This window comes from Coloeus monedula (genome assembly GCF_965178545.1).
Source record: "Coloeus monedula genome assembly, chromosome: 3".
Classification (NCBI taxonomy): Eukaryota; Metazoa; Chordata; class Aves; order Passeriformes; family Corvidae; genus Coloeus; species Coloeus monedula.
In genome coordinates this window covers 110795212-110816588 of record NC_138783.1, presented here as the reverse complement: position 1 = coordinate 110816588, position 21377 = coordinate 110795212, and the positions used below count along the sequence as shown (strand labels likewise).

Below are 21377 nucleotides of genomic sequence, written 5' to 3'. Positions count from 1 at the left end.
ACACTATTTGAAAGCTAATTGGAATACAATGTTCCTTGAAATTCTTGATCCTTGCTCCCAATCCAGTTTTCTAACACAAATTTCTTTGGCAGTTATTTACCATGTGCTTCAGTAACACTTCCAGCCTACAGTGAACACCCATGGATAATCTGTGTTTTGCAAATTAATCCTATGAATCATGAGCCATCAGTAAAAATGGGTTGGATACAAAAAAATAGCCTTTTATATAAATTATTTGGTGACTTTTACAAGTATTGGCTGAATAAATTTCTTCATGAACATTACTCAGTCAGCCATCAAGATGATTAAATGACTTACTTGAATAGCTTGTGTTATTTAGTGAGAAGTGGCAGTGTGTGTTTCATTTTTTAATTGTTAAAAACATCTTTCAGAGAGATTTAGTTCAATAGATGGCCATTACTCCAGTCAGGTGAGCCAAATTGTTATTCTCTTCACATTTTGATTCAGGAATGTTGAGATTTTGAAAAAAGAAAGTCATTCATTTCAACAAGAAATCCTCCCTCAGATTGTCAAGGACATTCAGAATATGATCTGGTCTTTCTTCTTAAATTGTGTGTGAAATAGGCCCAGATATGCATCACAGGGAGCCTGGATTCTTAACTACCTGTGTTTATATCAAATATATCTTCTTAACAGAGTTTCTCTTTTATAATTCTGTTCTAGTCATAGTACAGATTGTAGCAGATTTGATACCTTCATCTTTAGACTTTGTTACTATCAGAGCTAGTATTAAAATTATTCTAAATTTGATCCAATAAACAGCACTGCCTTAAAAATAGGAAGATTTGGGAAATTTTGGCCCACTTTTGAGGCAAGTAAATACAGCTTGTAAATAAAATATTCTATCATAATTCTGTGGTCATATGTAGCTGACCTTTGGAAGTCTCTCTCTCTCTCCTCTTCAGGATTCCAGAAAAGTCTGAAACTGTGATGATCTGTGTTTTCCTTTGCTGTGACTTGTCTGACCTGGAAACCCAAAGCAGCAGCTTTGATGCAGTTGCATGGATTTTGAAGTTGACTGACTTGCTCTTGCTGCAGTTTTCATATTGGTTAGAATAGTTACTGTAGTTATGCTGTACAGACTTATCCTGAAAAAAATACTTATGGCTTCAGCAGCTCTTAAAAACCCCAATACTGTGCCCTTGGAAATTAAGTATTCTAGTAAAATGGACATTTGTGTGTGTCTAAGGTTTACTGAAAATTACTTAAATCTAGGTTGCCTTGAAAATTACTGATTTCATTGTTCTAATGTGAAACAAAAAACCTCAAGTTACGGCGAGGATTATTGTCACCTTTCCGTGTGTGTGACACTCATTTCCCCTTTAGCCCAAAATGCTGAGCTGACACAACAGTATTTTTTTTAGGTTAGAGTACATAAATGCCCAATTTTTTCACAATGTCTGTCTCCAATTGTCTTGGATGATGGCACTTGATTTACAATAGACGAACTGCCATAGTTCAAGATGAGATATTAGGGTGGAGTTTTTTGTTTTATTGCCCTTTTATTTTTCTTCCTTTTAACGTGATGAATTCTACCTAAAGGTTTCATGTCATAACACCCATATTTTCCCCACTGAAGCCAATGAGTTTCCATCAGGGAAATATCAATGTCTCCTGCTACAGAACACCTGACACAACAACAGAATAGGCAGCTTTTTTTTGGCAAGTCAAGCCCAAACCCTCTTTTTTCACTGAACATACAATCCAGGCTATTTCTGTAGCAAACAGGAAATTAACAAAAGGTTATTACTACCCAGAAGTCTATATCTATTGTTTGATGCTGATGATAAATGAAGTTGAGAGATGGCATAGCCCACTATTTTTGTCTAAATCCCACTATTACTAATATTATAGGCAGTCAAGTCGCAATATGTGTGAATTTCATGAACAGAAATTATATTTTTTAGTAACGTGCTACTTGGTTTTAATCACTGGCTGAAACACCTTTCAGATCTTTTCTCTGACCTTGAAATAATCCATGAGACTTGCACACAGCAAATATGACCCTGAGGTTAAATTATCTTTAAAGTAAATTGTTCATCTGCTCTATTAAAGAAAGATAAACCATTTCATTTTGTACTGAAGTTAATAAAATAATGAGCTAACTTTGGAGAGCCACTTACTTTTGTTAAGTGACAGCTTTATCTTTGGATTTAAGATACTGATGTTGGTTCATGTCACACCTACTTTTGCTGAATGTTACCTTTACAGACAGTAGAGTTAACTAATTCGTTTCACAGCATTAAATAAGGCTGAGAATAAAGATGAGTTAATCTGCCTGTTTTACACAGAATAATACTAAATTTAAATTAGATTTTAATTTAATAGAATACTAATAAAAATTTTGAAAAATTATGTATGCATGGTGAAGTATCTACTGAGTTCTCATTTACAAATCTTGTTGGAATAAGGTGAGTCATTCAGCAGACATGATGTAAAATCAGTACTGCCAATTTTCAAGTAGAGGTTTCTTTAAAAATACACAGCAAAAAACCCACATGTATTCCTTCAACATTGGTGCAGAAAAGTGTAATTATTAATTATACTTTTTTCATATATAAATTAAAAAGATGTATTTTTAGTTAATAAAATATAAACTACAATTAGGGATTCATATGATGATGGCATTTAGGAGCTGTAAGTGTATGCAGTATATCTGTGAAATAATGTAAATGCTCCATAAGTGCACAGCAGAGAACAAAGCCTGAGCCAAAGTTTATGGTTTAATGTTCTGAAACTTCTTTTTGTTGAATATCTGCAATATAAATTCAAACCTGCTTGCAATGATACTCCTTAAATATACTTTAGCACTGAACAGGGTAACAATTAGAATGACAGGAAGAAGCTTATGAAAGATAAGAAAGATAAACATAATAGAGTCAAAATTTTTCAGTGACAAGTATAAAACTGATGTAAAAAAACTTAATGAAGTCAAGGAAACATTTAATCATGGTTTTTTTCCCCCTCTTCTGTGTGTTGCTATAAATATGGGATGACTCTACAGAAAGCTGGAGGTGGAGAAGGTTGACTGCTCATCTCTGTGGCTTTTGTAGTGCTTTACCTAGACCATTATTAATTGAGAGAATGCAATAAATAACAAATATACACACAGTGTGCTTTGGAGATCGTTGATAGCATTTATGATGTGTGAAAATTTGTCCCCATTTGTGTGGGTATTGTGGCACGTCTCTATAAGCCACATCTCATTGTGGTGCTGGCATGCCCAGCAGCAAAGCAGGAGCAGAGGGGTCACACTGTAATGAGCAAATGTGCCACAAACCCAGCCACACTGAGGGAAAAAACACATGAGCTTTGAGGGTTGACTGTTGCACTGTTTTCCAGATCAATTTGAGAGCATATCAGCCTTTCTGACCTTTTGCTTCCTCAGATGAAAAATGACCCTGATGTTAGGTGTAACGCTTCTGTCTACAGTTGATTGTTCTAAGGATTAAGTTAGTTTTAAATGGGAGATGAATTACATGAAGTACAACTCCTGCTGTGATGATAAAACTGCGTGACTGGAAGCAGCAGAGAAAGGTGACCCTTTGAGCTGTGTCCCTGTAGTTCAACACAGCAGGAGAGCACCAAAAACCTGCTCTGGAACCACAGCCAGCACATCTGAGTGATTGCACTGCTGTGTCCTGTGGAAAGGCAGACCTTGGGAATCTGGAAATACTTATTTCATGTGACTCCCCTGCTCTGAGGCTGCAAAGTCAGAGAGTCTGGTATGTTCTGTGTACTATGTTCATGCTCTATGTTCGGTATAAAAGCCAAATTTCACTTGTATGAATATATTTTAATACACCTATATATGCCATATTTTTTACTCAGTCTTCCCCTACTAGTTTTATCTCAGAAGCAGAAAGAAAAGCCCCCAACATGAAACTTGGGATTTCCAGTCTTAAGTGTGAGGGAATTGATGACAGTCTATGCCTAAAGTGGGCATGCAATGCTTTGTCCTTTTGCATAATACAAAGCTGGACATAACGACACAATTATTGGAGAGTTTGCAATATCTTTTGGGTTTGTAATATTTCTGTTGTTAGTTTGTAGTTTTGTGGGGTTTTTTTAAAAAAAAAGGGAGAAGAGAAAACTGAAGCCCAGAAACATACCTTTTTCCAGATGTAATGACAGGAAAGTGCTAAAGACTTGGAATAAAGACCTGCTTTCACAAATTAAAGTGATACATTAAGAGAGGAAAATGGTTGGAAGATCTGCAAAAGTTACACATGAATTTTTAACGACCAAAATTCTGTTTCAGGACACAAACAAAGCGTGGGAGGTAGACATAAGTATACCCTTAATACTCATAGAAATAAAAGTCCTTAAGCGTGGAGAGGTGGTATATGTAGAAAGAATAAGGACCATGTACTCAGGAAATATCAAGTTTTCAAGCATTACAAGACATGACATGGAAACCGATGTTCCATTCCTAGAGACCAGTTATAAACAGAGAGCAAATGAAGAGAGTCATTTGCAATCCACATAAATATGCCTCCAACTAGAGATTCCAACATGATGCTTCAATTCTCTTGTGCATACTCTGAATCCTTTTCTCTTAGTTTTGTTAATTCTTTTAATGTGGAAATTCCACCATTTGATAATACCATTATTACAGACAGCAGAGCTGCAAGTGAATCCTATGGAATAAACCTGAGTTTATGTTGTAGTATGGAACAGTTACCTCTGAAAAACATTCAGAGCACTTTGAAGAACATAGAGACCTGTAGGATTTACTAAATAAAAAAGGAATTTTAGATCAGCCAGGGAAGGTAAATTTCTCATCTTTATTATGCCTGGTCCTGAATAAAGTTAAATGTGATTTCAGTCCTCTGTTCCAGGAGCACAATTCTCATTCTGTGTTATTCCAGTACATTACATGGGAATGGATAAATATCTTTTGAAATCAGTGTTGCATCTTAAATCACTGACAAATTTTCAAGGTATCTGATGATTGAGACTTTTTTTTTTTTCTTTCTCTGTTCATTATTTTCAGACACAATCAATGCAGTGGACATATGTCATCAATGGACTTCCTCCACAGAGTGTACCACCACCAACAGCAGCAAAAGTAGTTTGTACCAGCAGCTACATAGGATCAACCACAGTCCGACAACGCAATTTTGTACGTGAAAATCTGAAACTTACAACCACTGGAGCATCCTCACCAATCAAAGGGGCACCTTTGGTCCATAGGAAGAAACAGAGAAAGTTATGATCTGTTAATTTTTTGGTGAGAGAACAAATAAATTCTGCAAATAAAAAAAAAAAAATAGGGTTTGTTAAATTTTTTTAAAGCCGCTATGGTATGCATGGATTGTATGTTTTATAATGAAGATTCAGAGTGCCTGAGCCCTAGTAATATTCCTATTTTTCTATAAGGGACTTTGGATGCCTAACAATTTCTGTCATACAGATCTCAGCAAGTTCAGAGAAAAAAGTTTGAGTTTAAAAAAAATACATCTGAAGACTGAGTAACTCAAACTAATGCTCTGCTTTCTAAGGGATATTGGTTTAATAAGACTGTAATATCAAGTTTCAGTGAACATTCTGTGTGACATTCAGCACATTATACCCATGCCAACCAAGCAGCAATCCCTGATCTTTTCCACAAGAAAATCCTTACCCAAATATTGCAGTATTTTGCTAAGGTGAAACGTGGTTGTGTGTCGTATGTCCAGAGACTGAATGCCTTTCAGATTCTCTTGTTTTGGCAAATTTCACTAATTAGGACATCTTTACTGTGTATAAAACAACAATTCTGTTTTATTCATCCCATAAAACTTCAAATCTTAGATAATTATACAAAGCATAGAAGTGAAATAAAGTGTCCTGCTGCAGTAATTTTATGTTAGGTATATTTTACAGAGTGCTTTAGAATATTGAAGTATAGAAGGCTATGAGAAGTCAGTGAGGAATGGAGAGAGATTTTTATTTTTTTTCCTAGAATAAACAGATCAGAGGTGCTATTCTTAATGTGTTTCTATTTCCATTCTTTAGAAGGGAATTCAGGCTTTCTCTGCTTTTGATATAATGTGGAAAATTAGATCTATGCAGACATGCTTTGTAAGATCTTTGGATGGGTAACTCCTGCCTCCTTTCTCCATTGAGATAGTTTTTCCTGATTTTACTAACAGATCATAAATTGTATATGTGCCTTTATTTTGATGGCAAAATGTACTTTGACAAAAAAATGGCTTGGCACAGATTAAGTGTCTTCTTGGCTCCAGTACAGAACGAGCATCACTGCTCAGGAATGGGGAGCCTGAGAACAATCTATGTAGGTCAGTGCAAATGAGCACCAATAAAACCCTTTTACTGCAATGTGCTTGAGGATTTTGTTTATGCCACACATTTTTAGAGAAGCTATTACAGAAAATGTTGGGAACACATAAAACAGCAATGGTGCTGTTTAATATCTCCTTTTAAATGCAGGGTGCCCCATTTTGGTCAGAAACCAGGTAACCTGAAGTGAGAATAAAATCAGCTTTATAAATTCAGTACACAACACTGGAAAGATACTGTCCATACTGATATTTCTAGAAAGACATGGAGAAAGAAGCTGTTACAATATTTATCTTAAATGCTGCTGAGACCACAAATGCAGCTGGATTTCATGGGAAGGGTCTATCTGCATATATAAATGAAGCAACTCTTTCTCTGACCATAAGAAATCAGAATTTATGGATCAGCAACGGTTTCACAGCTAATGATTGGTGTTCAGGAAATATTTCAGTGACACTTTTTCATAAAAGCTTTGTTATCCTTGTTTCACTCTTTTAAAGTTATGCTTTCCTATTTAAAATGGAACTTTTTTGCAAGATGCACAAAATTTTGTAATTCTAAAAGAAATGGATTAGCAGGTGGTGTAGAGGTGAATCACTTAAAAATTACATGGTGCTCACTCCAGAAATTTCATGCCCAATTTACTTGCCTGCACTTGCTGCTACATGTAGTAGATTTTGAAATTCCATCATATATCTAAACCTTTTAAAAATCCATAGGAAAATTTGCAATAAAATAATGCCAGAGGGGTGTTTTCAAAGGAACAATTTAATTGTATTATCTATTCTAAAAGGGATTAATGCATAATCTGTGCTTTCTGGACAAAATTATGTGGTTTTTTTCAATGTGTACAAGGTCACTTCTGAGCTGTGTAAGATATGCCATTGTCAGCTGAACTTGGACCTAATATAAAAATGTATTTTTCTAACTTCTTATAGTTTAAACAGAACTAAGCATATTTCTTCTGATATTAAGAATACATTTGCAAAGGTGATTTAAAGAAAGACCATTTGAGCTGTGTGGTTGTAACATCCACAGTGTTTTACATAATATCTTCATGCATTTATGGATTATAGTGACTATATAAACTATTAAAAATAAATTTCTTTTTGCTTCCTAGCTTGCTAATTTCCACTTCCATCACTGAGGTGACTGTATTATTCATAATGCAAGGGCTAATTCCAAGTATATCTCTTAAAAACCAGTTTCTAAGCAGAGGCACTGGAAGATTTCCAGAATGATAACTCTTATTCATTACTTGCTTCCTCCTTTTTACTAGAATTACTGAGCCATTTTGAAAATATTAGTGTTTCAACTCCTGGAAGGAAAGGTTTGACATGGGAAAAGATTACAAAATGCTGGGTTTTTTACTTAAAGATTTCACTTCAAAGCTTTTGGACACACCATTAAATCTGAGCTGCAGAACCGCTGGGCAAGCTGCTCACCATCACCCTGCACCCTAAAAATGTAATCTGCAGAAGAATTCAGCTGTTGGAGATAGAGCTAAACACAATTGTTTCAGTCAGGGCTCAGGTCTGGAAAAAACCAGCCCAAATGATTTAGCTTTGAATTAATTCTAAATTACTATTCATTATCATAATCTTCTTACAACACAATGGGAGAGAATGAACACAGCCTCGAGTTACAGTTTTTGAAGATGCCCTCACAATGATTTCTGTGCCCTAATGCCACATCAGGACAGCCACTATCAGAAACTGGTAAAAAAACCCCAACCCAACATGTTTCTCGACATTAGAGTACCTATCAGGATCCTTTTCTTCTGAAAAGGATGAAAAAAGGAGCTTTCCCCTTTGCATTAATCTGTGTAGGCCCAGCAGAATCTCAGGGAAATGGAGAGGTATTGGTTATTACTGTAAATAATAGCTCTTAATTTCTCAATGCTAATATCAGTTAGTGATCTCAAATTACTTCCACTGACCTACTTATATATTTTAATTTATAGAAATACCTAATTCATAAAACACAAGAAGTTTTTCAAAGTCAATATTGTACTTATGGCCAAATATCTTAATCATAGTGTTATGTGCCACACACAAGTCAGCTGTGCATTGCTTGCTGGTAGCTTAGCAGAAACACAGGTTGTCTGACCAGTGTAGTCACCATGTGTTTATTTATATTTCTTCCTCCCTTCTCTCTCTGTCTCCCTATAATGATTCATCTATCAGAGTAATTAAAACTAGGATTAAAACCTTATAAAGCAACATTATTGTGTAGTACAGAACTTGTGACTTTGGGAATAATGTCTACATTTAAATTTATTGTTAAAGTACCGTGCAGCTTTTGCAGCCGTTGAGCTCCTGGTTTTATGTGACGTGTCCAGAAGTGGGGATCATCTGCCCTAGGGGCCTGCAGGATTATACAGTCAGAGCAATGCCTTCAAAGCAGTACAAAGCAATTGAGTTTCTCATTGTTGGATGTTTGGCTGAGCTTTACTTGGCATAATGCACACAGGAGAATGACACAAGGGTACGTGGAGATGCCATTAGCAGCTCAGCTTGGAGAGGGTTTTGCACAGATTTCAAGATGGCTTGTTCTGCTCATGTCTGGCTCAACACGGTATCAAATGACACTTGAAGGCTGTTTTATACCTGATCTGTCTCACAAGATATAAAAAGGTTTTAAAGTACCAAAACTGCCCATCAGAAATAATAGGAGCCTAACATTACCTCCTGTGGCAGTGCAGGTTTTGTCTGAGTCAGGAGAATGGGGAGATAGAAGCTGCTTTAAGCACAGAAGGTGATCATGGTCAGGTAAGAAGCCCACTGGGGCACGGTGCCTTATCCATTCCTGCTGCAAGGAAAGGGATTCTTTCAATGCAGCTCTTTGGGACTGAAGCCAGGTTAGCAGAAGACAAAATGCTGAACCAACAACACTCTTTGGTGAAATACCACAGCAGCAGCCAAATCTGAGCATGCACCTTTTTCCTCTTTGATCACAATCCCAAACTACCAGAAGAAATAGAAAGTTCTGACTTACCCTGCACACAGCAACCATTGAAGAAAAAACTGCTGTATATTAATAGATATTCCTAGGAAGAAGGCTTAATATTTAGAATAAGAGAGAAAATCCCTGGCTTTGCCTTACTATTTATTTGCTTGTGAGGCATTTCATAATTTTATTTCTCCCTGCAGTGACTGCTCATTCTAAAATAAATGACTGGTGCTTTACTGCTGACACAGATCACAGTTTGTTGCTAATGGAATGTTAACTGCTTTTTAAGTAACTCTGAATAAACCTACTGATCCATAGAAGATTCATCTAAAAAGGAATCCAATTCATCTACCAGCTTTTCTGCTTCCACTGTCACGAAACATATTTTTCTGCAGTTTACTTTACTGCAGTTATTGCAATATTGGTAGTGTCAGATTTCCTGCAGTAGGATATTTTACATTTTGAGACCATGGCATGATGACAATGTGGTGAAGTCATGGCAGGACATTGATGCCAAGGTCACTGCACAGAAATCTGTCTTAAAATCACTGCTTGGTGGCTAGGGAAATAAACACTTGGGTCAAGGACAATCTTTGACCTTTTATTTCACTCATTATCCCAGGATTAACCTCCTTTCTGCAATACCCAGTTTCTCCTGGCAAAAAAATTAAACCTGTCAGTGAAAAACCTGACAACTCACTGCTCATCCCACCGTACGAGTATGCAGCAGATGCCAACAAACCAGTCTGGCACAAGTCTTAAGTGACAAAATAAAATCAGATGTATCAAGAAGGGTAAGGCAACAAAGTAAAATCCTGCCACTTACTAAATGGATAGTGTTGATGTTCATCACATGAGACCCAATTTACCAATCTGTAGGAAAATCAAAGGCCCAGATTTCCTGTTCTCCATAAGAGGTTTGCAGGGTGCCTTTGCTGCAGCCTACAGGGCTGATATTGTCATTCTGAGGTGGGAAGGGTGGCTGTGTCCTGACTCCATGCCTCCTTCAGTCCTCAGTGTTTTCATATAACAATGAAGTGCAAAAGTACATTGCAAATCAATGAAACCTGCAGTTGCCATTCTCTGTAGTGAGAAACCTTCAACTCTCCATTCCTCTGATCATTTTTTGTGGCCCTCCTCCAGACTCACACCAACAGGTCTTTGTCTTTCTTGAGAATTTCAGAGCTGGAAAATCAACCAATTCCCCTATAAATATAATGACTGATTCTTGGGATACAGCATTTAATGTACTGGGGACTCCTGTCAACAATCTGAAATGTCTTTGACTGTTTAATATCAATGGAGAAAACAAACCCAAAACCACTATGTCAGCAATCATATTAATTCCATTTAGGAATAGCTCTCTGTAATATGTGGTATATTATAGAGTTAAAAAATGTTAAGTATCTAAAGTAAGAAAAAAATAGTGATTATTTTTATTCCTCAAAATGTAAAATAAATGTATATTTGCGTTAGCTCTGCACCTGGAAATTCAAGCTGAATGTGCAGGGAGTTATGTGTGTGCTTCTGAATTCAGAGCATACATGTGAGTATTGGGTTAAATACATGGTAAATATGTGAGCATCACTGACTCAGCAGCCTTCCATTGCTCCTGGCATAAACTGTTGCATTCAAATGTAAAACTTTTGACTTTAAAATGCTTTTCTGAGCCATGCAGCCATGTGGCTAACGTTAATTGGTACTTCCATTCCATTTATCATTGTCTTATTGCTGTCCTAATATTTGCTATTTAAAAAATAAATAAACAAAGAATAATTAAAGAAAGAAAAACCAACAACCCCAAACAAAAACAAGGTTACCCAGCCTAGATCTGAGTCTTCCTGTGCTCAGCTACCAGTTATTCATTTAAAAGTAGTTCATATTGAACCTGAATCTAAATTACATAGAGGAGATAGTGTGAAGGGGATTCAGAGACAAGCAAACTCACAGCTACAAAATTAAACCTTCATGATAAAGAAATCTTATGGTATAGAAATGTTTTCTAAGGAAACTTCCTATCCCTCAGAGAACAGTATCTACACACAGTGGCTGTGATCACTGCCGTATCAGAGATTAATTGCTAGATGGGATGTGCTGTACTGAAACACAAATCATCTGCAGAAACACTGGATTAGCTCATTAAAAAATATTATTAATTAGGAGTGCAACATCTGTAAGAGTTTGGTCATTTGCAGGTCAGGGGAGTCAAAGTGCCCGAGTTCAGTGGCAAGAGGGGGCTGGAATTACAAAAGCCCTCCATGCTCCTACCTCAGACCATAGAGGACAAAAGGCTGCACTGGAACTGCCTGGAGTTCCCTCCCCCTCTCTCTCCCCCTGTGCTGTGATGCTTCAGCTGCCAAGATCAGCTGCAGTGTTTAAACCAGAACTGTGCTGCTGTAAATAAGAGAGAACAGCTGGGGGATATTGCCACTGGGGGTCCCATGGCTTGAAATATAATCAGCTCATGGTCCGATATAATCCTTATCTTAACTTTCAGAGTAGGCTGCAAATTATCTCTGCACCTTTCCCCAGGTTTGTATTAAAAGGAATAAATTACAAAGAGAAAATTTGCATTTAGCTTACTTAGCTTGCTCATGATAGCTGATAGTGAATTGTGATGTTGCTCTTGGGAGATTTTTCCTATCATCTAGTGCATAGACAATGATGGTTGGCTGCAGTTCCTATCACTTTTCAAAATGTAAAAAACAAAATAAATTGCTTGAATATTAACAGAGAGGATCAACAGCTGAATCAGATAGATTATCAGTGTCTGAATTAATGAAATAAAAGAAGCATGAAGAGGGAAATATGAATGTAATGACCTCACTGAAATTATTTGGGAAGAGAAAAGTGAGGAATAGTTTCACCTTAAAGAAAGTAGGGCAAGTATCTGGCACAGAAAACTGACAAGGTTATGGGGGATTATTTAAACTAGAAACAGGAGGAAAAAATCAGCAGGTGTTGAGGAACACTTGAGCCAGTCACAGACACCTGCCAGGACTGTCAACCCTATGACAGTATCTCTGTCACAATGTAAGAAGTATGAAAAATTATGGTGAAACTAGGGGAAGGAACAGTGCAGATCCCAGGAGTCCATCAAGGAAATTCAGCCAAAGAAATTGTCCAACAATAAAAAGAAATAAATACCAAACAGTTCAAATAGAACTGATAGGAAGAAACAAACTAAAAACTGTATCACCAAGGAATAGTACCTTGAGAGGACTGTTGTAGTTCTGGCTGTAAAGTAGAAAAGACAAAAAGAATATCCCTTAACTGCAGTGCAATGCCATGGCACTTCCATAAAAATAGCTTGAGAGAGTGTTTGGAGGGGAAGAGGCTAGGAAGGATGAGGGTGCAAGAACCCACAGCTCCCAAGAGGGAAAGCACTTTAAGAGTGTAACACCACCAGCTGCTGGCTCACAAGAAACCACACTGCATTAACGATGATGAAGAGATGCAATTAAAAGAACAAATACTCCCCCTCCCCCTTAAATCAAACACACCTGTATCTGATAAACTTTTGTCAATGTCTCTGATGGACTATAGATTGTCAGCGTGTTAAGAAGAAATCAGTTCCCCAACAAATTTCCACTGCTTTTGGTTAATTTCCAGTAAGTATACAAGGTAATTAAAGCCCATATCAGGATGAATTTAGCATGGCTGTATCTTGGCACACTATGTAACTATGTCTATGAAAAGTAGTTCAAAAGCAGTGGAAAAAGTACCATTTTTAACATAGTGTGGAGGGAACATAAAAAAATAATTGGTGTTAAACTTGTGAGCAGATAATGATCATCATTTAGATAAGTGAAAAAGGAGAAATCTCTGCTCTGCAATGTTCAATGAAACCTGAAAAAGCCACAGAGCTTTCTCCCCAGATGGCAACCACAGTACCGACACAAATACCACTGTCAATCCCTCTCTGTTCTCCTTTATAAATATCACATGGTTCTAAATATTAGCTGTAAATACACCAACTCTGACATATTGCTCTGCTTCTTCCTAAGGCAGAAACATCTCTTTGAGGAAGATGCACAGGGAAATAGAAAGTTAACCAATAGTTTCCAATCTTACCCAAACTCACGCATGTTCAACCAGAAGTGATGGTGTGGGGTGGTGAGGTCGTAGAGCCCCAGCTTTGGGCTGGAAGAATACAAACAATGGCTGATGAAGTGCTGTGGCTGGAAGATGAAGAGTTTGGCCTTCCCTGGGAAAAACATTCAGGATTATAAATTTGGAACCCAGTAGCCGTTGCAATCTAAAATGAAACAACTCCAAAACATTTGGCATTGATTATGTGGCTTCCAGTTAATGACTCTGGCAACTAATTAGTGCGCCCAGTGGAGATGATCATCAGCTGTGGGTGCCAGAGAGGTCAGCATGCCTAGAGTGATCTTGTAGCAGTTTCTGCTCGAGGGGGTGCAGATCATAGGTATGTTTTCAGTCTAGAAGAAAGAAATGAAACCTCCCTGGACTTTGTCAGAATTCAGTACCCAGTTTTTTGTAGGATTTGATGAGTGATTCACTTTTCAGTGTCACATAAGAAAAAAATAACACCATATCCTCTTATAATTTAATTATAAAATAAATTGTCCTGAATATCAGGTTGAAAACTATTGACACTAAGAGTAGAGAGGGCCTCTTTGCAAATGCTTAAATTTACTCTCAGCAACAATTGCTTAATACTTTTGACTGTGACCTCTGAAAAATGCAACATTTACTAACATATTTATTCTCATTAGAAGGTCAAACAAGATGCCAAAGAAGTGTTTCGACTTTGGAAATGTGATAATTACATTTTGCTTGTTGGTAAAACACCTTTGGTGACACAGCCTATTAAGTTTTAAGAACTGGCCTGAGCTACACAAGCAAATGATTTTTGCTGCTGGAAACAGCAGTAGGTCATGTATAGGGACATGCTGATCAGCTCTGCTGGCAAACTAGGTATGTTTCCAAGCATCTAAAATACAATTGTTCAGCTAGCAAACTAACCAGCAAATGGAACCCAACAAAAAAAAAAAAAAAAAAAAGAAGAGGTCTAAGTAAGGAGACTTAACAGGTCTCTGCCCACTTTCCCCCTCCTGGAGATGAACTGTGATGGTAATCCTGGACCAATTTCCATTTTGGAAGGACTATAATTTAAAATTAAAAAGCAAAACCAAGCTAGACTTCTGAAGATATTGAGGAATAAGAACAGAAGAGTTCTGAGAACAGGGAGGTGGAAAAGTGTTGTGCATATGTGGTTGCCTCCTACAAAATGCCAGTGGGGCAGTACAGGCTTCTGTGGGGTAATTTGCCACATGTACAAGCTGGACTGCAGCTGCTGAGCTCAAATGACAGACCAACACCTGACTGCAAATAGAAAAATGCATTCCTTTTGGACCTGTTAAAACTGGAATTCAGGGGACAAGGGAGAGCTGTTATCCTTCATTTATGAAGCAACTCTTAAAAAACTTTGTTTTATGCTGTGAAACCACCACTTTCTGTAAAGGGTTGCCTACACTAAGGGCACACCTGGCTGAGAACAGCCCATATAAACCATGGAGAATCACAGAATCATTTCGGTTGGAATCATTAATCCAGCACTGCCAAGTCCACCACTAAACCATGTTCCTGAGTGCCACATCCACATGTCTTTGAAATACCTCCAGGGACGGTCACCCAGCTGCCCAGGGCAGCCTGTTCCAATGCTTGACAACCCTTTTGGTGAAGAAATTTTTCCAAATACCTAATCTAAGCCTTCCTTTGCACAACTCAAGAAGTGAAAATCATGACATGGCAAATGCTGCTATGAGAGTTTGGTTGGCTAGGCATTGTGGATTGAGTCCTTGGGGATGGGAGTCCTGGCTGAAACACTGAATGAGGACCTGTTATCCTCTCTTCTGCTGTCTTCAGGATAATTGAATTTCATGTCACAGATGCCCCTTTTCATCATCAATTTCTCCTTATCAGAAAAAAACCTGCAAGCCCCTGTGTTTCAGTTAACTGCCTGATTATGAAGGAGATAAATGGGGTAGAGCTGAAAGCTCTTCTTCTTCAGTCCCTGTTAAGTGGCAACTAAAAGTGAAGCAGAGGAAGAACTGCTGTGAGGATCCCTTTGGGTGTCCAGACTGACATGTGGGAAGCTGGTAAAAATGACACAGTTCCAATGACTTGACAGCATGTCTGACTTATGGCCTTACACTTGTTTCTTGCCCACAGACTGAGTCCTTGGGAGTGCAGGGTTGGTCTTGTTTTTTCTCCAAACAGCGGCTTGACAGCAACAAGCTGAGATTAGGCTTTGGAGAAATCAGCATGTAAACACTGGGAGATTAATGGCCACTGAATTGTAGCCGTATGGACAGACAAATATTTTTTTTGTGATTGAAATCCCGTGGACATTTGTGAGAGGAAGCAGCCCCCAAGTGCTTGTCACTTTGCACCATGCAGCTGTATATTTCAGTGGCAGATGGGGCACTCTGCACTGGTGATTTAACACCAGCTGAGGCCCTCATCTCTCTGGCATGTCTTTGCATGAGTCTTCAGGGTTGAACAAGGATCATGGGCACCGTGGCTTTCAAAGTTCGAGACAAAGATGTGCTCTGAACTGCACCCAAAACTCCTAGATTTTAAGCCATGGTGGCCACACCAATTTATAAGCAGAGAAGCCACTCCATACATAACATTGATGTAACAGGTAGTGATATAATTGAGTGTTTGCTAGGGCCACTGATCCTAATGCATTGGTGATGAGAGTTTTCTAACAGGGTATGTGTATCATCAAGATAATTGGGTGTCTGGGACCATTCACTCCCCAGGGAAGCCACAGGGAGTCATCTCTAAACTCTGAGCAAGGCACCTTTTCTCTGCATTTGTTACTTCTCCTAATTAAAAAGAAACAGAAACAGCTCAAATTGCACCTTATAGGTCTTCCATAAGAACAAGTAAGAGACAGGAAGAACTCTTTTTTGAGATTATTACAACAAGCCGTGAATAAATTTGTGATTTATGTTCAATCACTGAAATGCTTAACACTTAAATTTCTCTAGTTTTTGTGCACAGCCCATAAGACAGCCAGAGTACACAAATGTAGTGAGCTCTCCCTGCAGTGCTGCAAGGATTTTGGGTATCAGGGCTTGATGTTTTGGGATAACTTGGCCACTGACTGCTGTCTGCTACAGGCTGTTCTCTACCAAGTTCAGGAGACACCCCATCAGTAGCTCAGCCGTCCCACAAAGGCAGATGGACATAGACCAGAGAGATTTTGGTACCTCACTCTGGCAGCCAACCTAAGGCAAGTTCTCCACACCTCTGACCTGGATCCCTAAATAGCAAAGGCATGTGCATCGAAATGATGGCCACTTGGCCCAGCTCTTAAATAGCCATAGAATAAAATCACATGGAGAAGTGAAAGATGTTTTGATCTCTGGATTAGAGAAATGTGCTCCCCTGTTCTGTGCTGCAAGGTTTCTGGAGGGGGAGACCATTCTGCCTTGCTGTCCTCTTGTTTGGTGGCAGTGCCTCAACTGTTTTGAGTGAGATGGGTTTTGTTATTACAGACATCTCTTAAAAGCTCTCCATCTTCACAGCCCAGCAGGACCAGCTTTTGTTTCGGCCTTTTAAACAGCAGAAATTAATCCATCTCCCACAGGAGTAGGATAGGTGGCTTTGCATGGAAGGGAGAGAGCCCTGCTAAGCCACTCCCCACCTCTTGGCTGACAGAAGTCATGGGCAGAGCAGAGCTGATGCCAGAGCTGGTGGTACCAGGAGAGCTGTCCCAAGCCAGGAGCAGAGTTATGTTCATGGAGCTAAACATGTCCTGCCTGCAGGCTGAGGTGTGATGCTGGGGGATGCAGCTGCTTTGCTTCTGAGGCTAATCCTCAGCACTCGTGCAGGATGCCTGGAAGCACTGGGATAGCTTTTTTCCTGGGGTGTACCCAAATACACACTGTCAGACCCACCCTGCCTGTGGGGTCAGGGCCTCTTTTCTGAGAGCCATTTCTGCCTCCTGCAGAACAGGGGATTGCAATCCCCAGCTCTGATTTGTGGATGTTGTGATGTGGGTGGTTACCCACATTCCCTACAAACCCTCAGTGCCAGTAGCCAGGGATGGTGCCAGGCTGGCTCTGCTCCAGTGGGGATGGGCTGGGGGTTTAGAGAAGCTGGTGTGGAGCCAGTGTGAGCCAAACTGCTGCACAGGGAATTAGCAAGCACTGAGCCACAATGGCAGTGCACATGCAGAGCTGCAGGCTGAGGAAGTGTCCTGCCCACTCCATCCCTGCATCCTACTCTTAAATTACAAACTTGAGCTCAACAACAACCGCAGCTGTACCTTTTTCTCTGAACAGGCACATGCTGACTTTTTCACCTCAGGCACTTCAGGAACAGTGAAAGTGAAAAAATATTGATAAAATACTATTAAAAATACAGAATAGCTACTCCTGGCATTTTTATAGCACTTTTTATCCAAGAATGTGTGCTGCACAATTAGGATCACGGGTTCAAACACTCCCGTTCACAGCAGCTGCAATTGGAGTCAATCATAGATGACACCCTAGTTGCTCATACCATACTTTTGCTGCTGAGCCTATCTACTGTCTCTGCTGAAGGCTGTTTTGAGCCACACTTCAAAATATTTATGTTATTCTTACTGCGTAAATAAACAACTTGAGACTCTCGCTGCAAACCCCTTCACTATCACTGACATTCATGAAAGAAAAAACAAAATACAGACAGAGCTCAGTCCTTGGCCCATCAGCATGCTGAGCAGGCCATCCATCAGATATGCCTGTGCACTGCAGTCATTACTCAATGAGCAAAATCATTTACAGAAAAATCCATGACGCCCAGCCCTATGGCACTGACAGTACTCCAGAGGGTTTAGCACCTCCTGTGCTGCACATCTCATTTAGAAGTGATGTGTTTCACTGGCTGTGGCAGGGCAGTGGTGGGTGACATCCCTGTGCCTTGGGGTAGACAGACTTTGCTCCAGAGGGCACTTCAGGAATCTGCAAGTGTCCCTCCTAAGGAAGTGCATAAAATAACTGAATATCTCAGTGATAAAAGGGTCACAGTCACACAAATATTCAGTTTGAAGTTGTGATAAAGCGAGACTTCAGTTGTCTCTCCAGAATTGTATCTGAGTGTAGAAATCCAGCCCCCAGCCCACTCCTCCTCTGCGAGCTCCTGCTCATGGCTCACAGCGAAACAACTCCAGCAGCTGCCTCCCCTTCCCCACACAGCATCCCTGACTCGGCTTCTCCCAAAGCCTCATGCTGTTTTCTCACTCATGCCCAACACTGGCAGATTAATTGACAGCTTGCTGCTATTTTTACCTTGTAGCTTCTTTGCTCAGCTGTCTCAATCAGCTGCTGCTTAGATTTTCCTTTCTCTGTGCCTGCAAAACAGCAGGCTGGAGGCTTTCAACTCTTGCTCCTGTTCCCCCCTCTTCTTCAAGACTAATACTTGTATTAAATTCAGTCTCTTCTTTCTCCATCCCAAACTTTCAACAACCAAGGCTTGACACATTTGCCTTCTTGTATCTCTCTTCCAGTCTGACTGTGACAGAAAATGCCAGTTTGTAATCCTCACTCGCATCCCAAGCCAAGACAGAGAGACGAGCACACCCTCATTTCTGAAGACGCCAGCTAAGAACCTTAAATAAGCTGAGGGAAGCAAATGATTCAGCAGTCACAAGAGGTCTCAGTAACAGATGGCAGACTAGACAAGCTCGCTCATGTTTGCTTGCACAGCGAGGCCTTTTGTGACAGTCTTCTGGAGGGGCTGCTTCCCGTGAACAGCGATTTTACTGGCGGGCAGGACAACGCTGCAACGAGAGCAGCTCCTTTGTGCATAGATCTTTACAACACTCACAGCTGCCTGCGAGTGGTTTTCACACTTCTAGCTTAAATTTTGAGTAGGTAAACATGCTTTTGATGAAAATTTTTCTTGTCAAGAAAATGTAATTTAGTTGTTCTCACAGTTGTACTCCATGATATTTAATTGCTAAGGCTCTTTTCTCAGGTCACACTTAAAATCAAGCTGTTTCAAAACAAAATGCTCCTATGCACATACATATTTTAAAGAATGGCTTCATATCCTCCATCAGACAAACCATTAATAGGACTAAGAAGTCAGTGGTCCCTACCTTTTCTTCTTTAAAGAAACTAAAGAAAACAGAACATGATTTTGCATAGCCTCTAGACAACAATAAAAATAGCTTTTGGATGTTGAACAACACCACACAAGTTGTGTGACTTGGAGTCAGTTGTAGGATTAGTGGCTTTCTTGTAAGGCTGTGACTGCTAGACCATCATATATCCCCGTTATATCACCTAGATTAGTAAGGAAGAATAAAATACTACAGTAGCTCCTGAAAAAATGGTTTCTTTCAGGTGCACAGTTGGTGCTAACTCTGGCCTTTTTCCTGCCTAAAGATCTTCTGTCTGCTACAATTTCACTTTCCTTCCCTCCTGTGCCAAAACCACTGCCCTTAATTCTCCCAGAACTGCACAGCACACAAGGTGACCTCGTGTATGTAAAACTCATTACAGACTCTCATTGGAAATCTCATCCTCCACCAGTGTCTAAAAATGAAAGTTCCTTTAATAAATGATATGTCAGCCACAGGATAATATTCCAAGCTTTCCCTTCCATGTGTCCTTGCAGCGATGCTGTAGGCATACCCATAGGTTTAACACTTCCAACCTAAAACCAGGCAGATCATTTTCTTCTAATCTGGGATGCTAAAGGTTGTTTCTATCTCATTGTGGTTATACACCTGCTGTTAAAATCCTGTGAAAGAGTTGAGAAGTGGCACACTGCTCTGTAAAGTGGAATTCCTCTTGAGCCATGTTGCAGAAAGGGAGGTTTGAGTGTCTCTAGCTCCATGCTGCAGAGCTCCAATTCTCCTGTCATTGTTCTAATGATGATTTTTGCCCATATGATCTATGCTAGAAGAAATTTTAAAAACAAGTATCAGCAGATATATTTGTATTTATAGTTCCTATGTAAAATCATACATGGTTTTCTTCTATGCATATGCAATGCGTGTTTTCTAAGTTACACAGCTGTACTGCTTTACAAACAAGCATTTTTAGGATTTTCTGAAGGGCTTACTGTTCAATGACCCATGAATGTAAAGAAAAGGTCAATTTGAAATGTTTGCCCACTTTTAAAAATACCCTATCTTTGGAGGCAAAGGAAAAATAAAACTAGATTAGAAGATTATGTTAGGAAGTCCTTAAAGCCTTCTTTTATTAATCATCTGATGTACAGTTTTAGGGAGAAATGTTCATTGAAATACCTTGATTATAAAAATCTAACTTTGAGGTCAGGTTGACTTGGTCAACAAAACATAAGCCACTCTTTATGTCTGGGTAGGAAAAAGGAGCAGAACAAATTCAGTGTGTATGGAGGAGTGACAGATGCCTCTTTTAGAGGAGAGAGGAATTAGACCATGTGTCAGGTTTAGGTTTTAGGGCTAAGATGAGAGGGACACGACCTTTGCCACACTGTCTTGACCCAGCCCTGCATATATCCTGCTCAAGGTAGGATTTTGACGACATTTCAAGATACTGAAAGACACAGTTTTAGTGGGGGAACAGACTTTCACCTTTCTAATTTCCCTTGAAATGAGCAGTGTGAATGTCTTGGGGCAGTACACAGGACTCACAGGCAGAGTTCTGTGCAAGCAGTTATGTGTCTAAACACTTGGATCAGTTTACATGCACAAAAGAGTGTTATAACTGTCCCTACCTTTGCTCCTTGGGAAAAAGTAGCTTAATGGGGTGTTGTTCTGTTCCAGACACTCATTCCTGTGTGGATAGACCAAACATGGAAAATTTGACTACTAAAACGAGACTGCTAGAAAATTAGGAGTCTGTGAAAACAGGAGCTGCAATGTTTAGTGGTTTGCAGTCTTTACTACAGCAATTGCAGTGGGTGACAACGGTAATGGTTAAGAAATACAGCCCAACAAAAATTACAGCATTTTCCAGGGGTGACATGAGACATAAAGCTGATAAATAATCCTGTAGGAATCTACTGCCTGTAGTGTTTTACTGCTATTATGAAACAATATTATTCAATAAAATTTAAAGGCAGGGCTATTAATTTGCAAGGCAGTGTATTGATATAGC

General features: G+C 39.3%; 1 protein-coding gene across 1 annotated transcript in view; it reads left to right on the top strand.

Moving 5' to 3' along the window:
* CFAP47 (cilia and flagella associated protein 47) overlaps positions 1-5239 on the top strand; it is a gene marked incomplete at both ends in the record, with an annotated part of 269038 nt that extends 263799 nt beyond the window's left edge. Inside the window, one exon of the mRNA XM_082277854.1 lies at positions 5018-5239. Within this exon, the coding sequence (XP_082133980.1) occupies positions 5018-5239 (222 nt within the window). The remainder of the gene's footprint in view (positions 1-5017) is intronic.
* Between the last annotated feature and the right edge of the window lie 16138 nt (positions 5240-21377).